Source organism: Tursiops truncatus, chromosome 15 (genome assembly GCF_011762595.2).
Source record: "Tursiops truncatus isolate mTurTru1 chromosome 15, mTurTru1.mat.Y, whole genome shotgun sequence".
NCBI classification, from domain to species: Eukaryota; Metazoa; Chordata; class Mammalia; order Artiodactyla; family Delphinidae; genus Tursiops; species Tursiops truncatus.
This window is the reverse complement of record NC_047048.1, coordinates 78729895-78746521: the sequence shown is the minus strand read 5'-3', so window position 1 is coordinate 78746521 and position 16627 is coordinate 78729895. Positions and strand designations below refer to the sequence as shown.

Here is a 16627-nt window from a genome sequence, read left to right as displayed (position 1 = left end):
CACATGTTCTTGCTTCTGTAAACACATGAAACACCGTGAACGTATCCTGCTGAGATGCATGTAAAGACTGCTTAAGGTCCGATATAATTAGACCAGGAGGGAATTATGGCTGCATCGACACCTCTGTTCTCAGCGCAATGTATGTTCACTGAATGATCGGTGTTAAGTCTTACTGCGGATTTTTGTATGTATAAAGGGCATCAAAGCACGCGGTCCCATGCTGTGCTCTCTCTAGCTCCAGTGCCATTTCTTCCATGGACCAAGGAGCTGGAATCTCAGAGTCACTTTAGAGCCACAGTTCTCAAAGTGTGGTTCCTGGACCAGCATCAGCATCACCTGAGAACTTATTAGACATTCAAATTCCAATGCCTCTGGGGCTTCCCTGGTGGCGCAGTGGTTGAAAGTCCGCCTGCCGATGCAGGGGACGCGGGTTCGTGCCCCGGTCCAGGAGGATCCCACGTGCCGCGGAGCGGCTGGGCCCATGAGCCATGGCCGCTGAGCCTGCGCGTCCGGAGCCTGTGCTCCGCAATGGGAGAGGCCACAGCAGTGAGAGGCCCGCGTACCGCAAAAAAAAAAAAAAAAAAAAAATTCCAATGCCTCACCCACACCTGCCGAAACCCTGGAGGTGGAGCACATCCACGTGTGGCTTAGTGAGCCTTCCAGGTGACCCTGATGCCCTCAGAATGTGGGGAACCACTGTCCCAGAGCCCACCTTTTCTGCTCCCTCAGCTCATCACCGCCCACACCACAGACACACACTCAGGCCCTAGACATTCTCTCTTCTACCTCCAAAGCCTCCCAAATTTCCTCCTTCCTTTCAGCTCCCACTGACTCACACCCTGGGCTTTACGTTCCTGTCCTGGCTCTTCACTTACTGACTGTAAGCCATGGAGCCTCAATTTCTCCCTCCGTGAAATGGACCTAATATTGCCAATTAAAATGCATACCATTAAAAAGAATGAATGAGACCAAGGTTGGCAAACTCTTCTGTCAAGGGCCAAATGTTAAACGTCTTCGGCTCTGCAGGCCATCCAGTCTCTATGGTGCCAATGAACGCCCTCTTTTATTTCCACGTGAAAGCAGCCATAACAATGTAAAAATGGATTGGGTGTAGCGGTGTTCTAATAAAACTGTACTTACAAAAACAAGCACAGGCTAGATTTTGCTCATCAGCCATAGCTTGCCAACCCCTGGATCAGACCCAGGCTACATGACTTTAAACTACTCCCGTGAGACATTTACTGTCGAATGAGAATACCAGGGGGTAGTTTCTTCAAATGTGTAATATGATCACGATTTTGGAAAATCAACAATGACCCCCAAATACCCATATCTTGTGTAGATATCTATGTGTGTCTATCCACCTCTGTGTGTATGTAGATGTCAATTTCTGTGTAGGATTATATGGGTACGGAGGAAAACATGGAAAGATAAGTGCACACTTTTAAGTTTTAGGAGTTGCTAAAGAGGGGAAAGAGGCATGCAAACCAATAATAAAAGGGAAAAAATAGAGCACAAATCATCTTCTATACGGTTATATTTTTGCAGTTAGTTAAAATTTCCATACATGTGTTTGTGTAAAAATAAATTAAATAGGATTCAAGAAACCAATCCCGACCTCCAAGGATAGTTGTGAAAATTAAACAAAATAAAGCATGCAGACACTCAGCGTCGAGCCAGATGGAGCTGCTCACTCCAACTTTAATGATCCCTCAATTAGACGAAGCCTCCGAACTCAGTTTTCCGTTCACGCTCTCCCTGCCTGCGTCCCTGCCTCCCCTCACCCCTTTCAGTGAATTCTGCACTTGGCGTTCTTTGGTTCATTCACTCCCTCATTCCACGCATTTATATACTCTGGGCATCATTTACAAGGCATGCACTCTGCTGGGGGCTGGAAACTTAAATAAAACACAGAACCTCTGTTTCCCCCAGGATTTTATAGTAAATGGCCAGAGAGCTAGTTTAAAGCCCAGCTTAGGTCACGTCACCGTCTGCCTGCACAATGGTGTCCCGTCCTCTACAAAAGAGAGCAGACCCTCCCGTAAGCAGAGCTCTCCTTCCCGTGGTGGAGAAGATGCCACATCTGTGCTCATATACCTAGTGTCTGGTGTGATTCGTATGACGGCACTTAATAAAAAGTGGCTGAATAACTGAGTCACTGATGGACACACTGGCTGACTTGACTGAAGAGAGGAATCCATAAGTGGACGAGAAACCTCCCTCATCTTCCATCCCCTTTGCCATCTTATCCTCTCTGACTCCCAAGTCAACATTAACAACGCAGGTGGACTTGGATTTAGTAGGTGTCAGACACGATGTCAGGAAACCACAGGCATTATGCCACTCAGTAAGGTATGTACTAATACAACCTCCTCTTTCACAGGAAGGGGGACAAACACTACAGGTGGGGAAGTGACCTGCCCAAGGACACTGAGCTGGTCAAGATGCCCAGCCAGGATGTAAGACCTGGCCTCCTACTGCAGAGCTAAAGTTCATATCAGAATCCTGTGTATGTCTCAGGAAAGCACAGAAGATGTCATGAAGACCTTAAAGGATGGGCTCATGTTCTGTCCATAGTGATAAAAGGGCATCTGAATTTTGGAAATAAATTTTATTTTAGAAATAAAATTTTCAAAGCTTAGAGAAATAGCAAACAGTCGAAGGAGGTGCAAGGAGATGGGAACACCCACGGAATCCTGGGGAGTAGAATCTCCCAGTGATTCTCCCAGCCCTTGGAACCCTCACTGTCCCAGGGGCCTCTGCTCAAGTGAAAATCAACCATCTGCCAAACAGGTGGCCACCCTCGGCTTTCTCGTGAAACCCGCGCTTCTGGGCTGCCGAATCCAGCTCCGACAGATGTTTGGCAGGAACCACCCAAAGAGCTGTCTTCACTTTCTCCAGCTCCTTTCCCGTGTTCTGACATTTACAGCAGAAGTGATGGGTATTCCTATCATCAAAGTGTTACCAAGATATCACAGAATATTACTGAACTGTCAAGGAAATAAAGCGAGCAGAGGCTTACTTTTGAATGTCACAAACACACACACACACACACACACACACACACACAGACAGAAAAGAAAAAGTGAGCAGGAGAGAAAGTTTGCTAAGGGAAAAAATGCAGCAGACACTACTTGGTGAGCAGAACTCTGGCTGAGACAATGCCTCCACTGTCGCCTGCAGCTCTGATAAAGCAGACTGTTAGTGGAATCAACCATTTGGGGCCAAATTTCCAAATACAGCATCTTGCTGAGTGCCAGATGTGCTCAAATGGTTACTTGCATGGGGAATGAAAGTGATTTGCATCAATTTACTCGGAGCCATTTGAATTCTCAGCCATATGCATAAAATAGAATCATCCTTCCCTTTGCTTCTGGTAACTTTTTACAACTCCTTACCGAGGAAACCCTCTCCCCACCTGTACACTGAAATTAATAACCTCTGGGACTATTTTCCCCAGCCTCTCAGAGAAGACTTGCTTGGAACCTGTGCCTTGTTTTGGCACTGGGCGGGAATGGGATTTGGGATTCCGGCTTCATTTTCCTTTTTCTCTATGCTCATAAAATTGTCTATTCAAGGGCTTCCCTGGTGGCGCAGTGGTTGAGAGTCCGCCTGCTGATGCAGGGGACACGGGTTCGTGCCCCGGTCTGGGAAGATCCCACATGCCGCGGAGTGGCTGGGCCCATGAGCCATGGCCGCTGAGCCTGCATGTCCGGAGCCTGTGCTCCGCAACGGGAGAGGCCACAACAGTGAGAGGCACGCGTAACACAAAAGAAAAAAAAAAAAAGAAAAAAAATTAATGGAAGAGAAAAACATACAGAGAAATATAAAAGCCCCTTCTCAGACCCTCAAACCCCAGTCCTGCTCCCCAAAGGTAACCAACATTACCCAGTACGTTTGTATCCCGCCGGAAGTTCACTCTGTACTGACAAAGCACGTGTGTGAGTGCGAGTGTGGGTGTGAGTGTGTGTCGGACTCTGCCTACTGTCCTGCCTCTTCTTCATCCACGTGCTTCACACAAGTTCGATAGTACCAAGTGTGACCCTACTTAGCTGCCTCATTTAGTTCCTGTTACATCATGTGCCATAACTTATCTAATTATCCCCTTTGGGTGCTATCTCTGCTATTACACACAAGCTCCCCAAGAATGGGGACTTCATCTTCTTCAATCACTTCCCCAGCACCCTGCGGACAGCAGGGCTTAGCAAATGTTTGTAAAACAGCGGAATGTAAGCAAAAAGGAATAACTCCCTCCATTTGTGTCCACATCAGCTTTGCTTCCGGTAGTACATTTTTAGAGTAAATTCCTAGATGTGCTATTGCTGAGTAAAGGGACATGTGAATTGAATTTTGATCAACAGGGACAAATTGCCCTCTAAAGGGCACCAGAGCACATTGAATCACAGGATTACACTGTTGCATGTTTTGAAGAGTTTAAATCATAACTTCTATTCTAAATTTCAAGCTCCTTAAGATGCAAAAAAAAATTTTTACATCTTTGCAAAGATCTACTTTGCAAGCAGTAGATAGATGTTCAGTAAAAGATTTTTGAATTATAATTAATATACCAAGCTATGAAAAGGGAGTGGATATTCAGGAGTGAAAAAAAGTTGATAACTGCTTTAAGTAGTACACTAAAAAGAAAAAAAAATCTGTAAGTTAACGCAATTAACTAGAGCTCATAAACAGAAGAGGTAAAAACTGATTTTTTTGTGGGTGGATGAGTGGGGACACAGTTGTGAGAAGGCTGTTTCTACACATAAAATCCCAGCAGGTGTGGGTCTTTTTCAGTCTGAGTAGTAGTGAAATCGATTCTATGCTTTCTTTGATGCCCTCTATATTAAAAAAAAAAAAAAGTGTAGACTATCATTTTTAAAATTAGGTTGAATATAAATTACTTTGGTTTGCAGAACTGTAGAAGAGTTCCTCTTGAATTCTACAAATTGATTAACAAAATTTATTTGCAAATAATTTGCAAATAAATTGCAAAATTTATTTCCAAGTCTGGAAGTAAATCAATTAAACAACAACAGAAAAGAGGGGACACAGAAAGAGCTCCGATTAAACTCTCAAACGTGGGAGCACAGTCAGGACTGCAGAGGATGGGGGAGACGTCACCCTGGGGCCTGAATGTCACCCCCAGTGGAGCCCGGCCCTGCAGCCCCCAAGGGAGCTGCTAAATGGCCATCATTCACCTTGTCACTCTCGCCTTGAAGGAAATTCTAAAAATGACAGGCCCGGCCGTGGAATGAGGAACATCCCCACACTGCCACTCCTTGTTCCAAAATTAGACTCTGTTATAGACACTGATCTCCAAGGTGGCAAAAATAGCTGGCTGCTCGGGGGAGTCCCACACTGTCCGGGCAGAGCTTCCCTGTAGCTGCTCCAGCAGGGCAGCTCGCAGCGTGTGAGCAAACGAGTTCCTGCGGCTCCATCTCATTCAACAGTTAGTCCTTCCCCTCATACCCCAGGCCCGCCCACCCTCTTCTACACCCTATTTAGAATGAATCATAATACACTGAATTTTAAAGGAGAGGAGGTGGGGGAAGGATTATGAGGAACATGATTGCTATCTGGTCCCAAAAGTACCAAAAGAAACGAGATTTCTTATAACAGTAATTTTTTCACATATACTCGGAGTTGATATGTATTTCTGAAAGGTACTCTGATATTCAGGGTAATTTGAAAATGCTAAGACAGTTCTCAGTGCGGATATAAAAGAAACAGAAGGGCTTTAAAACCCTTCTGGGGAGTAAGGCATTGTGGCCAGAGGTAGAGGTTTAGCAACCAAATAAAAGGATCCTGCATTTCTGGCTCCAACAGTAATGAGCTCTATGGCTGTGGGCAAGTGACTTAACCACTGTGAGCATCTGTTTTCTCGTCTATAAGATCTGGAGAGTGATTCCTTCCAGGTCAAGGGTCATGAATAATACTCCCTTGAATTATAAGACCCATGGGATCATGGGCTTTACCTGTCAATTACCACTATATCCTACAGCATATTATGTCCACAATAAACATATTTGAATGAACTAATAAATGAGAATGAATGAATAGGTCTACTTCACAGAGATATCATGGTGATTAGAGAAAAAGCAAGTAAAGTGCCTGGCTTGATAAGTGGTACGGTTGTTGTTGTTAAAGAGCCTGGCATTTAGCAGATGCTTCATAAATAAATGGCATTATTAGCAACACGCCATAAAGCAGGAAACGTACTTAAAAGGTAAAATCAAAGCATTAAATAAACATTATTCCAGAAGTTTGCATGGTATGGGGACAGACACCAAGGTGGCCCCCTGATCTCCTCCTCTAGGTGTGCACACCCTTGTGTGGACCCCTCTCTCTCGTGACTGTGGGAAGGACTTGTGACTTGCTTCCAACCAACAGCCTATGACGGGATGATGGGATGTCACGACCATGGTTAGGATACACAGGATTGTGGTCTTGCTGGCTTTGATGAAGCAAGTGGCTATGTTGGGAAACCCACATGACAAGAAGCTGAGGGTGGTCCCTGGGAGCTAAGGATGGCCTCCATCCACTAGCCAACAAGAAACTGAGGCCCTTGATCCTGCAGCCCCAAGGAACTAACTTCCACTAACAACCACTGTGAGCTTGTGAGTGGGTCGTTCCCCAGTCTAACCTTCAGATGAGACTAGAGTATCTCAGTCTTGTGAGAATCTGAAGCCGGGGGCCCATGGAAGCCATGCCAACATTCTTGACCCATGGCAACTATGAGATAACATACGTGTGTTGTTTTAGGGTGCACAGTTTGTGGCACTTTGTTACACAGCAACAGAAAACTTATACATGTAACATAGGCAGGACATCGATTGGCCACAGCATGGCTAGCAAATGCCCAGAGAAGGACCACTTGCTGAGTGACAATGGAGAGTGGTAGGGACTGCGGAGAACTGAAGATCCCCATTCTACCTGAAGAGGGAAGGCACCACCGGGCATATCTGATGGTTGCCACATGGGGGTGTGAGATCAGTGTGGCCTTTTCACTTTTTAAGATACTACAGAAATCTGAGTTTTATGTGAAACCTCTTAACTTTTAAATGTCAGCCGTTAATTTGGAATTTTTAGAACAGCAGTGACCTGATCTCATGCAGGGCAAAGAAAACGTGTCTAGGGGCTTGATTCCAAGATAAAGTGTAAAGTGGGGTTATCCCAGCACACTTGCTCCAAATTGGAGCCCCACTACTTCCACGCTGGTGGTGCTGGGCCCTCCCTCCAAGGGTCATTGGGAGGGTTAGAAAGTACACACAAAGTCCTTAAAATATTGTCTGCTACAGAGTAGAGACACGATACATTTTTATTATTTTTGATATTATTATTATATTCGTTACCTATAGCTGTTGTAACAAATTCCCACAACACTGGTGGCGTACAACCACACAAATTTATCCCCTTACGGCTCTGGAGGCCAGAGGTCTGAAATCAGATTCACTGTGCTAAAGTCAAGGTGTCAGCTGGGCTGGTTCCTTTTGGAGGTTCCAGGGGAGAATCCATTTCCTTGCTTTTTCCAGTTTCTAGAGGCCACCTATATCCTTTGGGTCACATCTCTTTCTACCTTCAAACCATCAGCACAGACCCTTCAAAAATCTCTGTCTGTCCCTCTGCTTCCATCGCCACATCACCTTCCGTCTGGCTCTCACTCCTCTGGCTTCCTTCTTACAAGGACCTTGTGATGACACTGGGCCCACCTGGATAATCCAGGACAATCTCCCCATCTCAAGAGCTTTAACTTAATCACATCTGCAAAGTCCCTTCTGCCATATAAGGTAATGTTCACAGGTTCCAGGGATTAAGGTGGGAAAGATTTGGGGGAGCTATTGTTCAGCCTACCGCAATAATGACTATAATGATGATGATAATAAAATAAAAGTTATTATTACTATCCGACCCACAAGTCTCCTCTTTCTGACTTCTGGGATTCAAGGTCATAAGTCTGATCCAAACCCCTTCACTCAAGGCTGCAACTTCAAACTGTCATGCGTTCCACAGTGAAGCATTCTGTCTTGGGAGTTAGCGGCAGCTAACAGCGGGTTAGGGCTTCCGAATAATGAGGTTAGCTTCACCATCTTTCTCCATTCGTGACCTTGGCCATCTCAGAGAAGCAAGCCAGTAGTGGCATAAAGGCAATTCCTAGTCAAGAATAGAGCCAATCCACGTGGATCCACTCCCAGTGACCAGAATATGCAAAACTCTAACTTAGGGGCTTTAGTATCACCTTCATTTGTTTCATTTTAGCACAGTATCTCTTTTCTCCCCTAATCAGAGACGGATTGAAGGATGTTGATTTTTAAGCATTTCACAATCCCCGGTTTAACTTCCTTGAGATTCAGATCCCGTTTTGAAGCTTACTCATTTCCATCTAAAACAGGATGTGTTTACTTTTAAAATCATTCATTTTATAGAACTTGTTAAGCATACAGCAAATTAAGAGCAAACAACATTATATTCCAGTTAAATCTGCAAAAGGATGATCTGAACGAATTACTCATACTCCTGATTAATTTTTAGTGGAAGTAATGAGGAGGCGTAAATGGAAAAACATGGGCGTGCAGAACCTGCTTTTCAAGTAGATAACAATGTGTGCTAATCGATGGCTTTACAAAAAGGTAACCTTAAAAAAACTTCTTCAGACCTTTAAAGGCATCTTGTGTAGCGCACAACTTTAATGCAATGACATTGCCCTGTAAGTTCAAAACAACTTGAACTCTCCTCCCTCCCTCCTTCTCTCCTTTTGCTCGCTTTGGCTTTACAATGGCAAAGTTAAACAGTTGCAGCAGAAACTATCTTTGACCACAAAGCCTAAAATATTACTATCTCGCCCTTTACTAAAGTTTTGCTGATCCCTGCTCTAAAATCCCAGAGCGCTGCATGCACAAGTTGTTCGGGAATAATCTGGGGATCCTTTGGGATAGATCATATTACATGCTTTTCCCATCTTTAAATCCAACCACCCCACATGGTTAAATCATAACTTTTCAAACGGCCCTAACGTTACCATGCCAACCCAGTTCCTTTTGGTTTTGCCGATTTCTTTCCAGATGTGAATCTCTATGCATGTGTTTGCAGCCACACTGCATGATTTGCATTATTTAACTGTTGTACATTCATTTCGGATTTTGTAAATTTACTGTTCTTAAAGAAGAAACTCATGAATCATAATTGTCCGTACAATGCACAGTCCCTGGCACTAAGCAATGAAAAGAGTAGGGGTTCTGGGAGAGAATTTACGTACGCTCATGTGTATTTGCGTTTGCAGTGTTTTTATACATTGATGACTATGAAGGTTTACCCACTAGAGATGGCAAATGCATGGTTGTGGGCAGGATGGAGTCTTACGGGTAGGTTTCCTTTGTCCCACAAAGCATTACTGGTTTTTGTTGTTGGTTTCAGCTGGAATTAATTTCCAACAGTTACAAATGGGAAGATACCATAAACAGTCAAATTCTTGACTTATCTGGAAAAATCAAGAACTCTCCTACACGGAAACCACGATCTCATGTCGACAGTTGTCTGGTCTTGAGCTTTTGATATTTCACCCCAGTTTCCTCTCAGCCCTCTTCTCTCACCTTCATTTTCTCTCTGACCTCTGCTGACATTTGAAATGACTACTTCTGCTACAGTTAAAATATTATATATATCTATAGATAGATAACCCACATAGCTGTGTCTATAGATCCATACATATCCAAATTGATTTTAATGTACATACACACACACTGCAATGGACTGAATATTGTGTCCCCCACTCCCAAATTCATATGCTCAAATCTTAACCCCCAAAGTGATGGCATTAGAAGGTAGGGCCTATGGGAGATGCTTAGGTCACGAGGGCAGAGCCCTCATGAATGGCATTAGCGCTCTTACAAAAGAGACCCCACAGAGATCTCTCACCCTTTCTGCCATATGAGACACAGTGAAAGGACAGCCATCCATGAACCAGGGAGCAGATCCCACCAGAATCCGCCGGCACCTTGATCTTGGACTTCCCAACCTCCCAGTGAGGAATAAATAAATTTGTTTTTTATAACTCACTCAGTCTATGGTATTTTGTTGTAGGAGCCCACGTTGATTAAACACACAGGTAACAACTGAGGCACAAAGTGGGTAAGCAGATGAGGCGGTGTATAGTTACTGTGTTACCAGGTGGCCTTTTGGAGCTTTCCAAGGATGGCATTTAATCCAAGTACTACACTACTGAGTACAGGAGTAAATCTTCTGCCCAAAAATACACTGACCATATTTTCAGCACAAAGATTCCAAGACTAAATTCTACAGCGGCGTACACTGGGTCATAAGCAAGAAATTCCACACGTACCATTGAATTTTTCACGCTCTGTAGCAAGCGCTCGTGCTGCTCAGCTATGGCCAAGGCAGCAGAGTGGACTTTCTGGTAGATGGCCTCCCCATCTCGCGTCTGAAAGATAAACAGCCCTTCACCAGTCTCACACATCCTGTGAAAACAAAGACAGAGAGCTTCTGAAAACCAGCTCCTACAAGTTCAATGCCCCTAAAGCCTAGAAGAGTCTGATACGAGGCTCATTTATTTTGTATGAGATTAGGATCCTTGTTCACATGTGCTAAACAGAGTTAACTAGAATCAAAGTGTTCGATGAATTGGTATTAATAAGGACAGGGAACCAATCACTCGAAGCCAAAATGGTGCCCAATGTTTTTTGTCCTGTAGGTTTTGTCATAGAAGGTTAATAAGCTGTTTCTGGATTCTTAGTATAACCCCTCTACTTCCTGTAGGAGTCTCAAAGAGGACACCTGTGCTACGGCCTTCCCATCACAGTCCGTGAATCAGAAACTCATCAGAAACGGCGCCATGTAGCTCAGAGGTAAAAGAAGGATTCTATGACTCTCAGATTCTGTCCTAACCTTCCTTACAGACAATGGCTTGAAGAATGATTTCACTCCCAAAGGCAACTATGCTTTCCCAAATCACAGATCAAATTTTACTCTAGGTGTTCACCCCATGAGATGAACCAAACACAGCTAAGAGGTTTTTTTTTTAAATGAACATAACTTTGCTGAATTAATGTGTGGAACATAAGAGAAGTTACTCAAGGAAAGCTAGATGGGTTTCAACATTAATGTTAAGGATTAAGAAGAGGATCATTTCTACCTCAGACTGTTAAAAAATGAATTATATTAATAATGGAAGATAGGTACACATAATTAGGCAAGAACCAAATAAATGTGTTTTAACTACTATATATACACGCACACACATACATACATACATGTATATATATATATGTATAGTGTGTTACATATAATTAATAAATATAATTACTCTAAATATTTTTAAAGACTTGGACAAAATCCTATTATCAAGGATAATTTTTAAAAGGACATTTTTTAAAGTTCTGATTTTGATACATACGTATATCAAAGATAAACTAAGAGGTTGTTTTTGTTTTAAAGAACAATATTTAATTATTACATTATTTATAATTATTAATAATTACTTCATTATTCTAAAATACAATTCCACTCCTTCCACCTCAGAATCTCTTGCTGAAAAACTGAATACTGGCCTTAATGCCTGAGTTTTGCTCACATCTAGAGGCTCACATCTAAAGAACTTTTTAACACAGCATGGAAACCAAGCAAATTTTCAACCCAAACCTGTTAAATATTTTATCTATTCCAGTCTATGCAGTTAGTGCAATAAGAAAGGAAGACTTATCCTTATTTTCCACAGTTGGCTCAATACCACGGCCATATGGCAATTTTCAGCACATATAGCATAGCATACGTTAATTGGGCAAAACCTGCCTCGCTTGAATTTCACTAATATGGACCATCTAAGAAGAAAGAGAAAAACTAGAAGGCTCTTTCAACCAGCTAATATAAAGAACTAGCTTATGAGGTTGATCATGTGATTTTAATTATTGAGTCATCCTAATCCAAGGAAGAACTAAAAACTAAAATTCAAAGCATATTTACTCAAGTCCCATTTCTTTCCTGAAGACTTCCTAAAATACTTCAGTCCTCACTGCTATCCCCTCTTTATTTGATCCACCATACAAATTTGACTCTGCTACTTGGCACCTAATTCCGCAAGGTTTTAATTTTTTCACACCACTTTTTTTTTCCATCAAATATGGAAATATAATTTGTTAAGAGGAGGGTAACCTCAATCAATTATTAAACAGGAAGAGGTGCTCTTCTGTTTCCTCTAGGGCAGAGGTCATTTTTACTTACTTAGATGCCAACCTTGGTTCCAGAAAGGATGAAGGTATCTGTTACTGGGAAACATTTGTAGGAAAATTGATTCATAGCAAACCCTGCAGCTGTGTTTCTAAAACTTGACAATCTAGTGGCTTTTAAGGTTTTTGTAACGGCAACCCGCAGTAATAAGTATAGCTTAGATTGTGACCTAGTACATCTGTTGATCTATTTATCTATCACCTAGTTATTATTTAGCTATTTATCTAACATCAATTTATAATATGTTAATATTTTCTATTATATATATATATGTATTTTGTGTGTGTGTGTGTGTGTGTGTGTGGTACGCAGGCCTCTCACTGCTGTGGCCTCTGCCGTTGCGAAGCACAGGCTCTGGACGTGCAGCCTCAGCGGCCATGGCTCACGGGCCCAGCCGCTCCGCGGCATGTGGGATCTTCCCGGACCGGGGCACAAACCCGTGTCCCCTGCATCGGCAGGCGGGCTCTTAACCACTGCGCCACCAGGGAAGCCCCTCTATTATATTTTTTAATACCAGTGGTGAAGTGCTTAATTTACATTATGACTCACTAACTAGTGAAATCTACTCTTTGAAAATCACTCTTTTATCCAATGTCTGCTTTTGGTTAACATAACAAAGCCACAACCATCCTTTAATGACATTTGACTCTCTAAATAATTACTGTGATCAGAAACAAACTAAATCAAAACAGAGTATCAAGTATTCTTCTTGAAAGTACACAGACTTTCCCTGCCTCCACCTAAGGATCTGAAAGACACAGACACTCACACACATACACACACTCACACATACACACTTACCACTTACAGAAAGAACCAGGAGTCACAACCTCAAATTCCATCAGGGTTCAGACAAAGAACGTGAATGGATAAAGATGCTCAGACCCCTACAACACACAGCCACACAGAGGGAGCGTAGCTAATGGACACCAGCCACCGGTCAGCCCTGGTCACGTTTAAATGGGGAAATACGAGCCCAATGTAGCCACACTTGTGATTGTCTAAGAGAAATCAGAAATTTTGATTTTTATATGAAATAACCTGAATTTTTAATGTTGGCAAATTTTTCCTTTGTTTTTTTTGTTTAAGCTGTGGGAGCCAAAATGCCTCTAAGGACCAGATCTGGCCAAGAGGCCGCCAGTTTGCGTTAAAGGCACAAACATGCACTAAAGAGCTCTAAACAGAACAGGAATTAGGCCTTTGGTTTGCCTAATTGTTGGGACTTTCATCCATATTATTCAAAGGTATATGCCCTTCAGTGGGACAGCAGTGACCCAGAAAGCATGGATAATGTACAAAATTGACCTCAGATGCTCTTCCATACAGTCTCTTCTAACCTCTACCCACGAGTTCTTTTATTTCATTCATGCCCCTCAACCCAACAGACTTGTTTGGTGCTGTTTCTATAAATTTATTTAGTTATTTATTTTTGGCTACGTTGGGTCTTCGTTGCTGCGTGCGGGTTTTCTCTAGTTGTGTCGAGCAGGGGCTACTCTTCGTTGCGGTGCGTGGGCTTCTCATTGCGGTGGCTTCTCTTGTTGCGGAGCACAGGCTCTAGGTGCGCGGGCTTCAGTAGTTGTGGCTCGCGGGCTCAGTAGTTGTGGCGCACGGGCTTAGTTGTTCTGCGGCACGTTGGATCCTCCCGGAGCAGGGCTCGAACCCTTGTCCCCTGCATTGGTAGGTGGATTCTTAACCATCACGCCAGCAGGGAAGTCCCTGGTGCTGTTTCATAAGCAGCTTTATAAGCCATTTAAAGTGTTATTAGAGGCCTTTGGCAAAATAATATAATGGACCAACTTCCCAAGGCAAGTAAGAAGAAAATAGGGAAAAAAAGAAAAAAGGAAAGGAAAGGAAAGGAAGTAAAAAAAAAAGCTCATCAAAGGGGTAATGGTCTTACATAACCTAATACGGCTACGTCTGCTTCACATCTCTGGAGAAAACACAACACAGAGCAAAGACGTTCTAATGGGTTCATCTATCACAGACTTGCAAATACACAGTCTTGACGTTTTTCTTTTTGGCCACACCATACAGCTTGCAGAATCTTAGTTCCCCAACCAGGGATTTAACCCAGGCCCACGGCAGTGAAAGCACTGAGTCCTAACCACCGAACTGCTAGGGAATTCCCTTCAAGTCTTGACTTTTAATGGTCCTGATTCCTTTCTTTCTCTTTACCCACTGACTTTGACCTTGGACACTTCTAGCATCCGAAGCCGTCCCAAATGCCCCAAGCCTCTTTCCTGATGGCCTTATGCTAACAGAACCAGTGGATGGAAACCCAGAGGAAGTAAAATAATGAGTTTAAGTTGGGCCTTTCCTATGTCCTTTGTGAAGATAAGGTTCAGATATAAGAACTCTGTGACCATACAGATGCACATATAGCTTTGAATTTCTCAGTAACTACTCTGCCTAAATGATATGCCTGTCACTCCAAACCATGGATTATGCAATTAGTTAAGAATCCATAAGAAAACCGTAAGAAAATCCATAAGAGCTCAGAAAGTATTGGGAAATTCGTTCATTCATGCACATCAAGGCAGCATGGAATAAAAGGCTTGGTAAAGGTACAGACTTGGGCTCCAGACCGCCTGTCTGGGATTGCCCCTTACCAGCTTTGTGCCTGGTACACGTTAGTTAACTTTCCTAAGCCTGCATATCCATCTGTAAAATAAATATAATGATAGTAACTGTCACCTAGATTTATTAAAAGTATCAAATATGATACTCAGAATGCACAAAGCACATCTTCAAATAATGTGCACTTCCATTATTTCACTGGAATGTAAGCTCCACGTGGACACAGATTGTTTTCTCATTTATTCACAGCTTTTCCACCAGGGCCCAGCATAGGACTTGGCCTATATTTAGTGTCCAATAAATAACTGTAGAATAGATTAGGAAACAGTAGACAGGGCTAGGAAAGGAGTGACTGAGAACTTGACCCAGGCTTCCTTGAGCAAGTTTTATTTAAACTGAGGGGTCACTGAGCCACCGTGGGGAGGGAAGTGGTTTGGATGAGAAAGCAGGAAGAACAGCGTGACAGAAACAACTGCACACAGAATGCCTTGAGGTGGGACAAAGCTAAGAGACAAGAGGACACGTTGGAGAGAGGGCGGGGGGAGGGGCGGCCCGCATGCCGTGACCCACAAGGGCTCTGAAACAATGCTCTTCACTGTCTCCAAGTCACCACCTGCATGCGACAGCTTGCACTGGCACTGAACGCCCGACTTTCTAACCTTTGTTCCTTCCCTTTGACAATGACATTCCACACCAACATAGTTTATTAGAAAAATACTAATGGAATTGAAATTATGAAGACCAAAATAAATGACCTCACGGAGGACAGTATTAATAAGCAAACTTATGAAGTTAGAAAGCCAATCGACTCAACAGTTCCTCACTTTCAAGATGTATTTTGTGCATGTGCGTGTGTACATGTGTATGTGTGTGTCTTTAGGATATTTAAACGTTGCTAAAAGCAGAATGTATCTTACCCTCAACATGTATATTTAAGATAACCTTTTCTTCTCTCCATCCCTGCCATAGGGGTTATTAGATCAGTATTGATTTTTCACTTTTACAATTATATATTATAACTAAAAGAATGCAGTACTTGTCACACTAACATTAGGCAAATCATAATAGCGGCTGCAATGGATGTAAACAAAGGTAAAGGCAGAGGCTTTGTCTTTGAGGAGTTTACAATTCGTTTGGTTAGACAAGATCTACACATGCGAATGGGTTCAAAGATAATATAATGGTAGAGTGAGCCGTTACAGGTCAGAGGAACAATCAAGAAAGGAAACGTGGGCTTCCCTGGTGGCGCAGTGGTTAAGAGCCCGCCTGCCGATGCAGGGGACACGGGTTCGTGCCCGGGTCCAGGAAGATCCCACATGCCGCGGAGCGGCTGGGCCCGTGAGCCATGGCCGCTGAGCCTGCGCGTCCGGAGCCTGTGCTCCGCAATGGGAGAGGCCACAACAGTGAGAGGCCCGCGTACCACAAAAAAACAAAAACAAAAAACTGCACCCCTCCTTTGACACTTTCTATCGAACATCTTTATTTTTCACTGTGGGACTTACACCTTCTAACATCTGTTGTACTTTTTCTTAATGTCTGTTATAGTCTGTATCCCCTCTCCTCTGGAGAGTAAGTGTCATAACAACAGAACACATGTATGTTTTATTTATTGCTACATACATAGTGCTCGGAACCACACCAGGCTCTCAGGGTACACTCAGGGAATGTGATGAAAGAAGGCATGATTCAATTTTTACTAGTCCTTTACTAGAATTCTGAGGTACTGTCATATATAAAGTGGTCACATACACTAGTGGGCCATCACCTATGAAAAGATGGTCGCATCACGCAAATAGCCAACAGGTATACAAAAAAT

The 16627-nt window shown here is 43.1% G+C and overlaps 1 protein-coding gene across 1 annotated transcript in view; it reads right to left on the bottom strand.

The window, feature by feature from the left end:
- The window catches only part of DOK5 (docking protein 5), a 139561-nt gene that overhangs the window by 16814 nt on the left and 106120 nt on the right, over positions 1–16627 (bottom strand). Inside the window, exon 6 of the mRNA XM_019944042.3 lies at positions 10334–10469. Within this exon, the coding sequence (XP_019799601.1) occupies positions 10334–10469 (136 nt within the window). The remainder of the gene's footprint in view (positions 1–10333; positions 10470–16627) is intronic.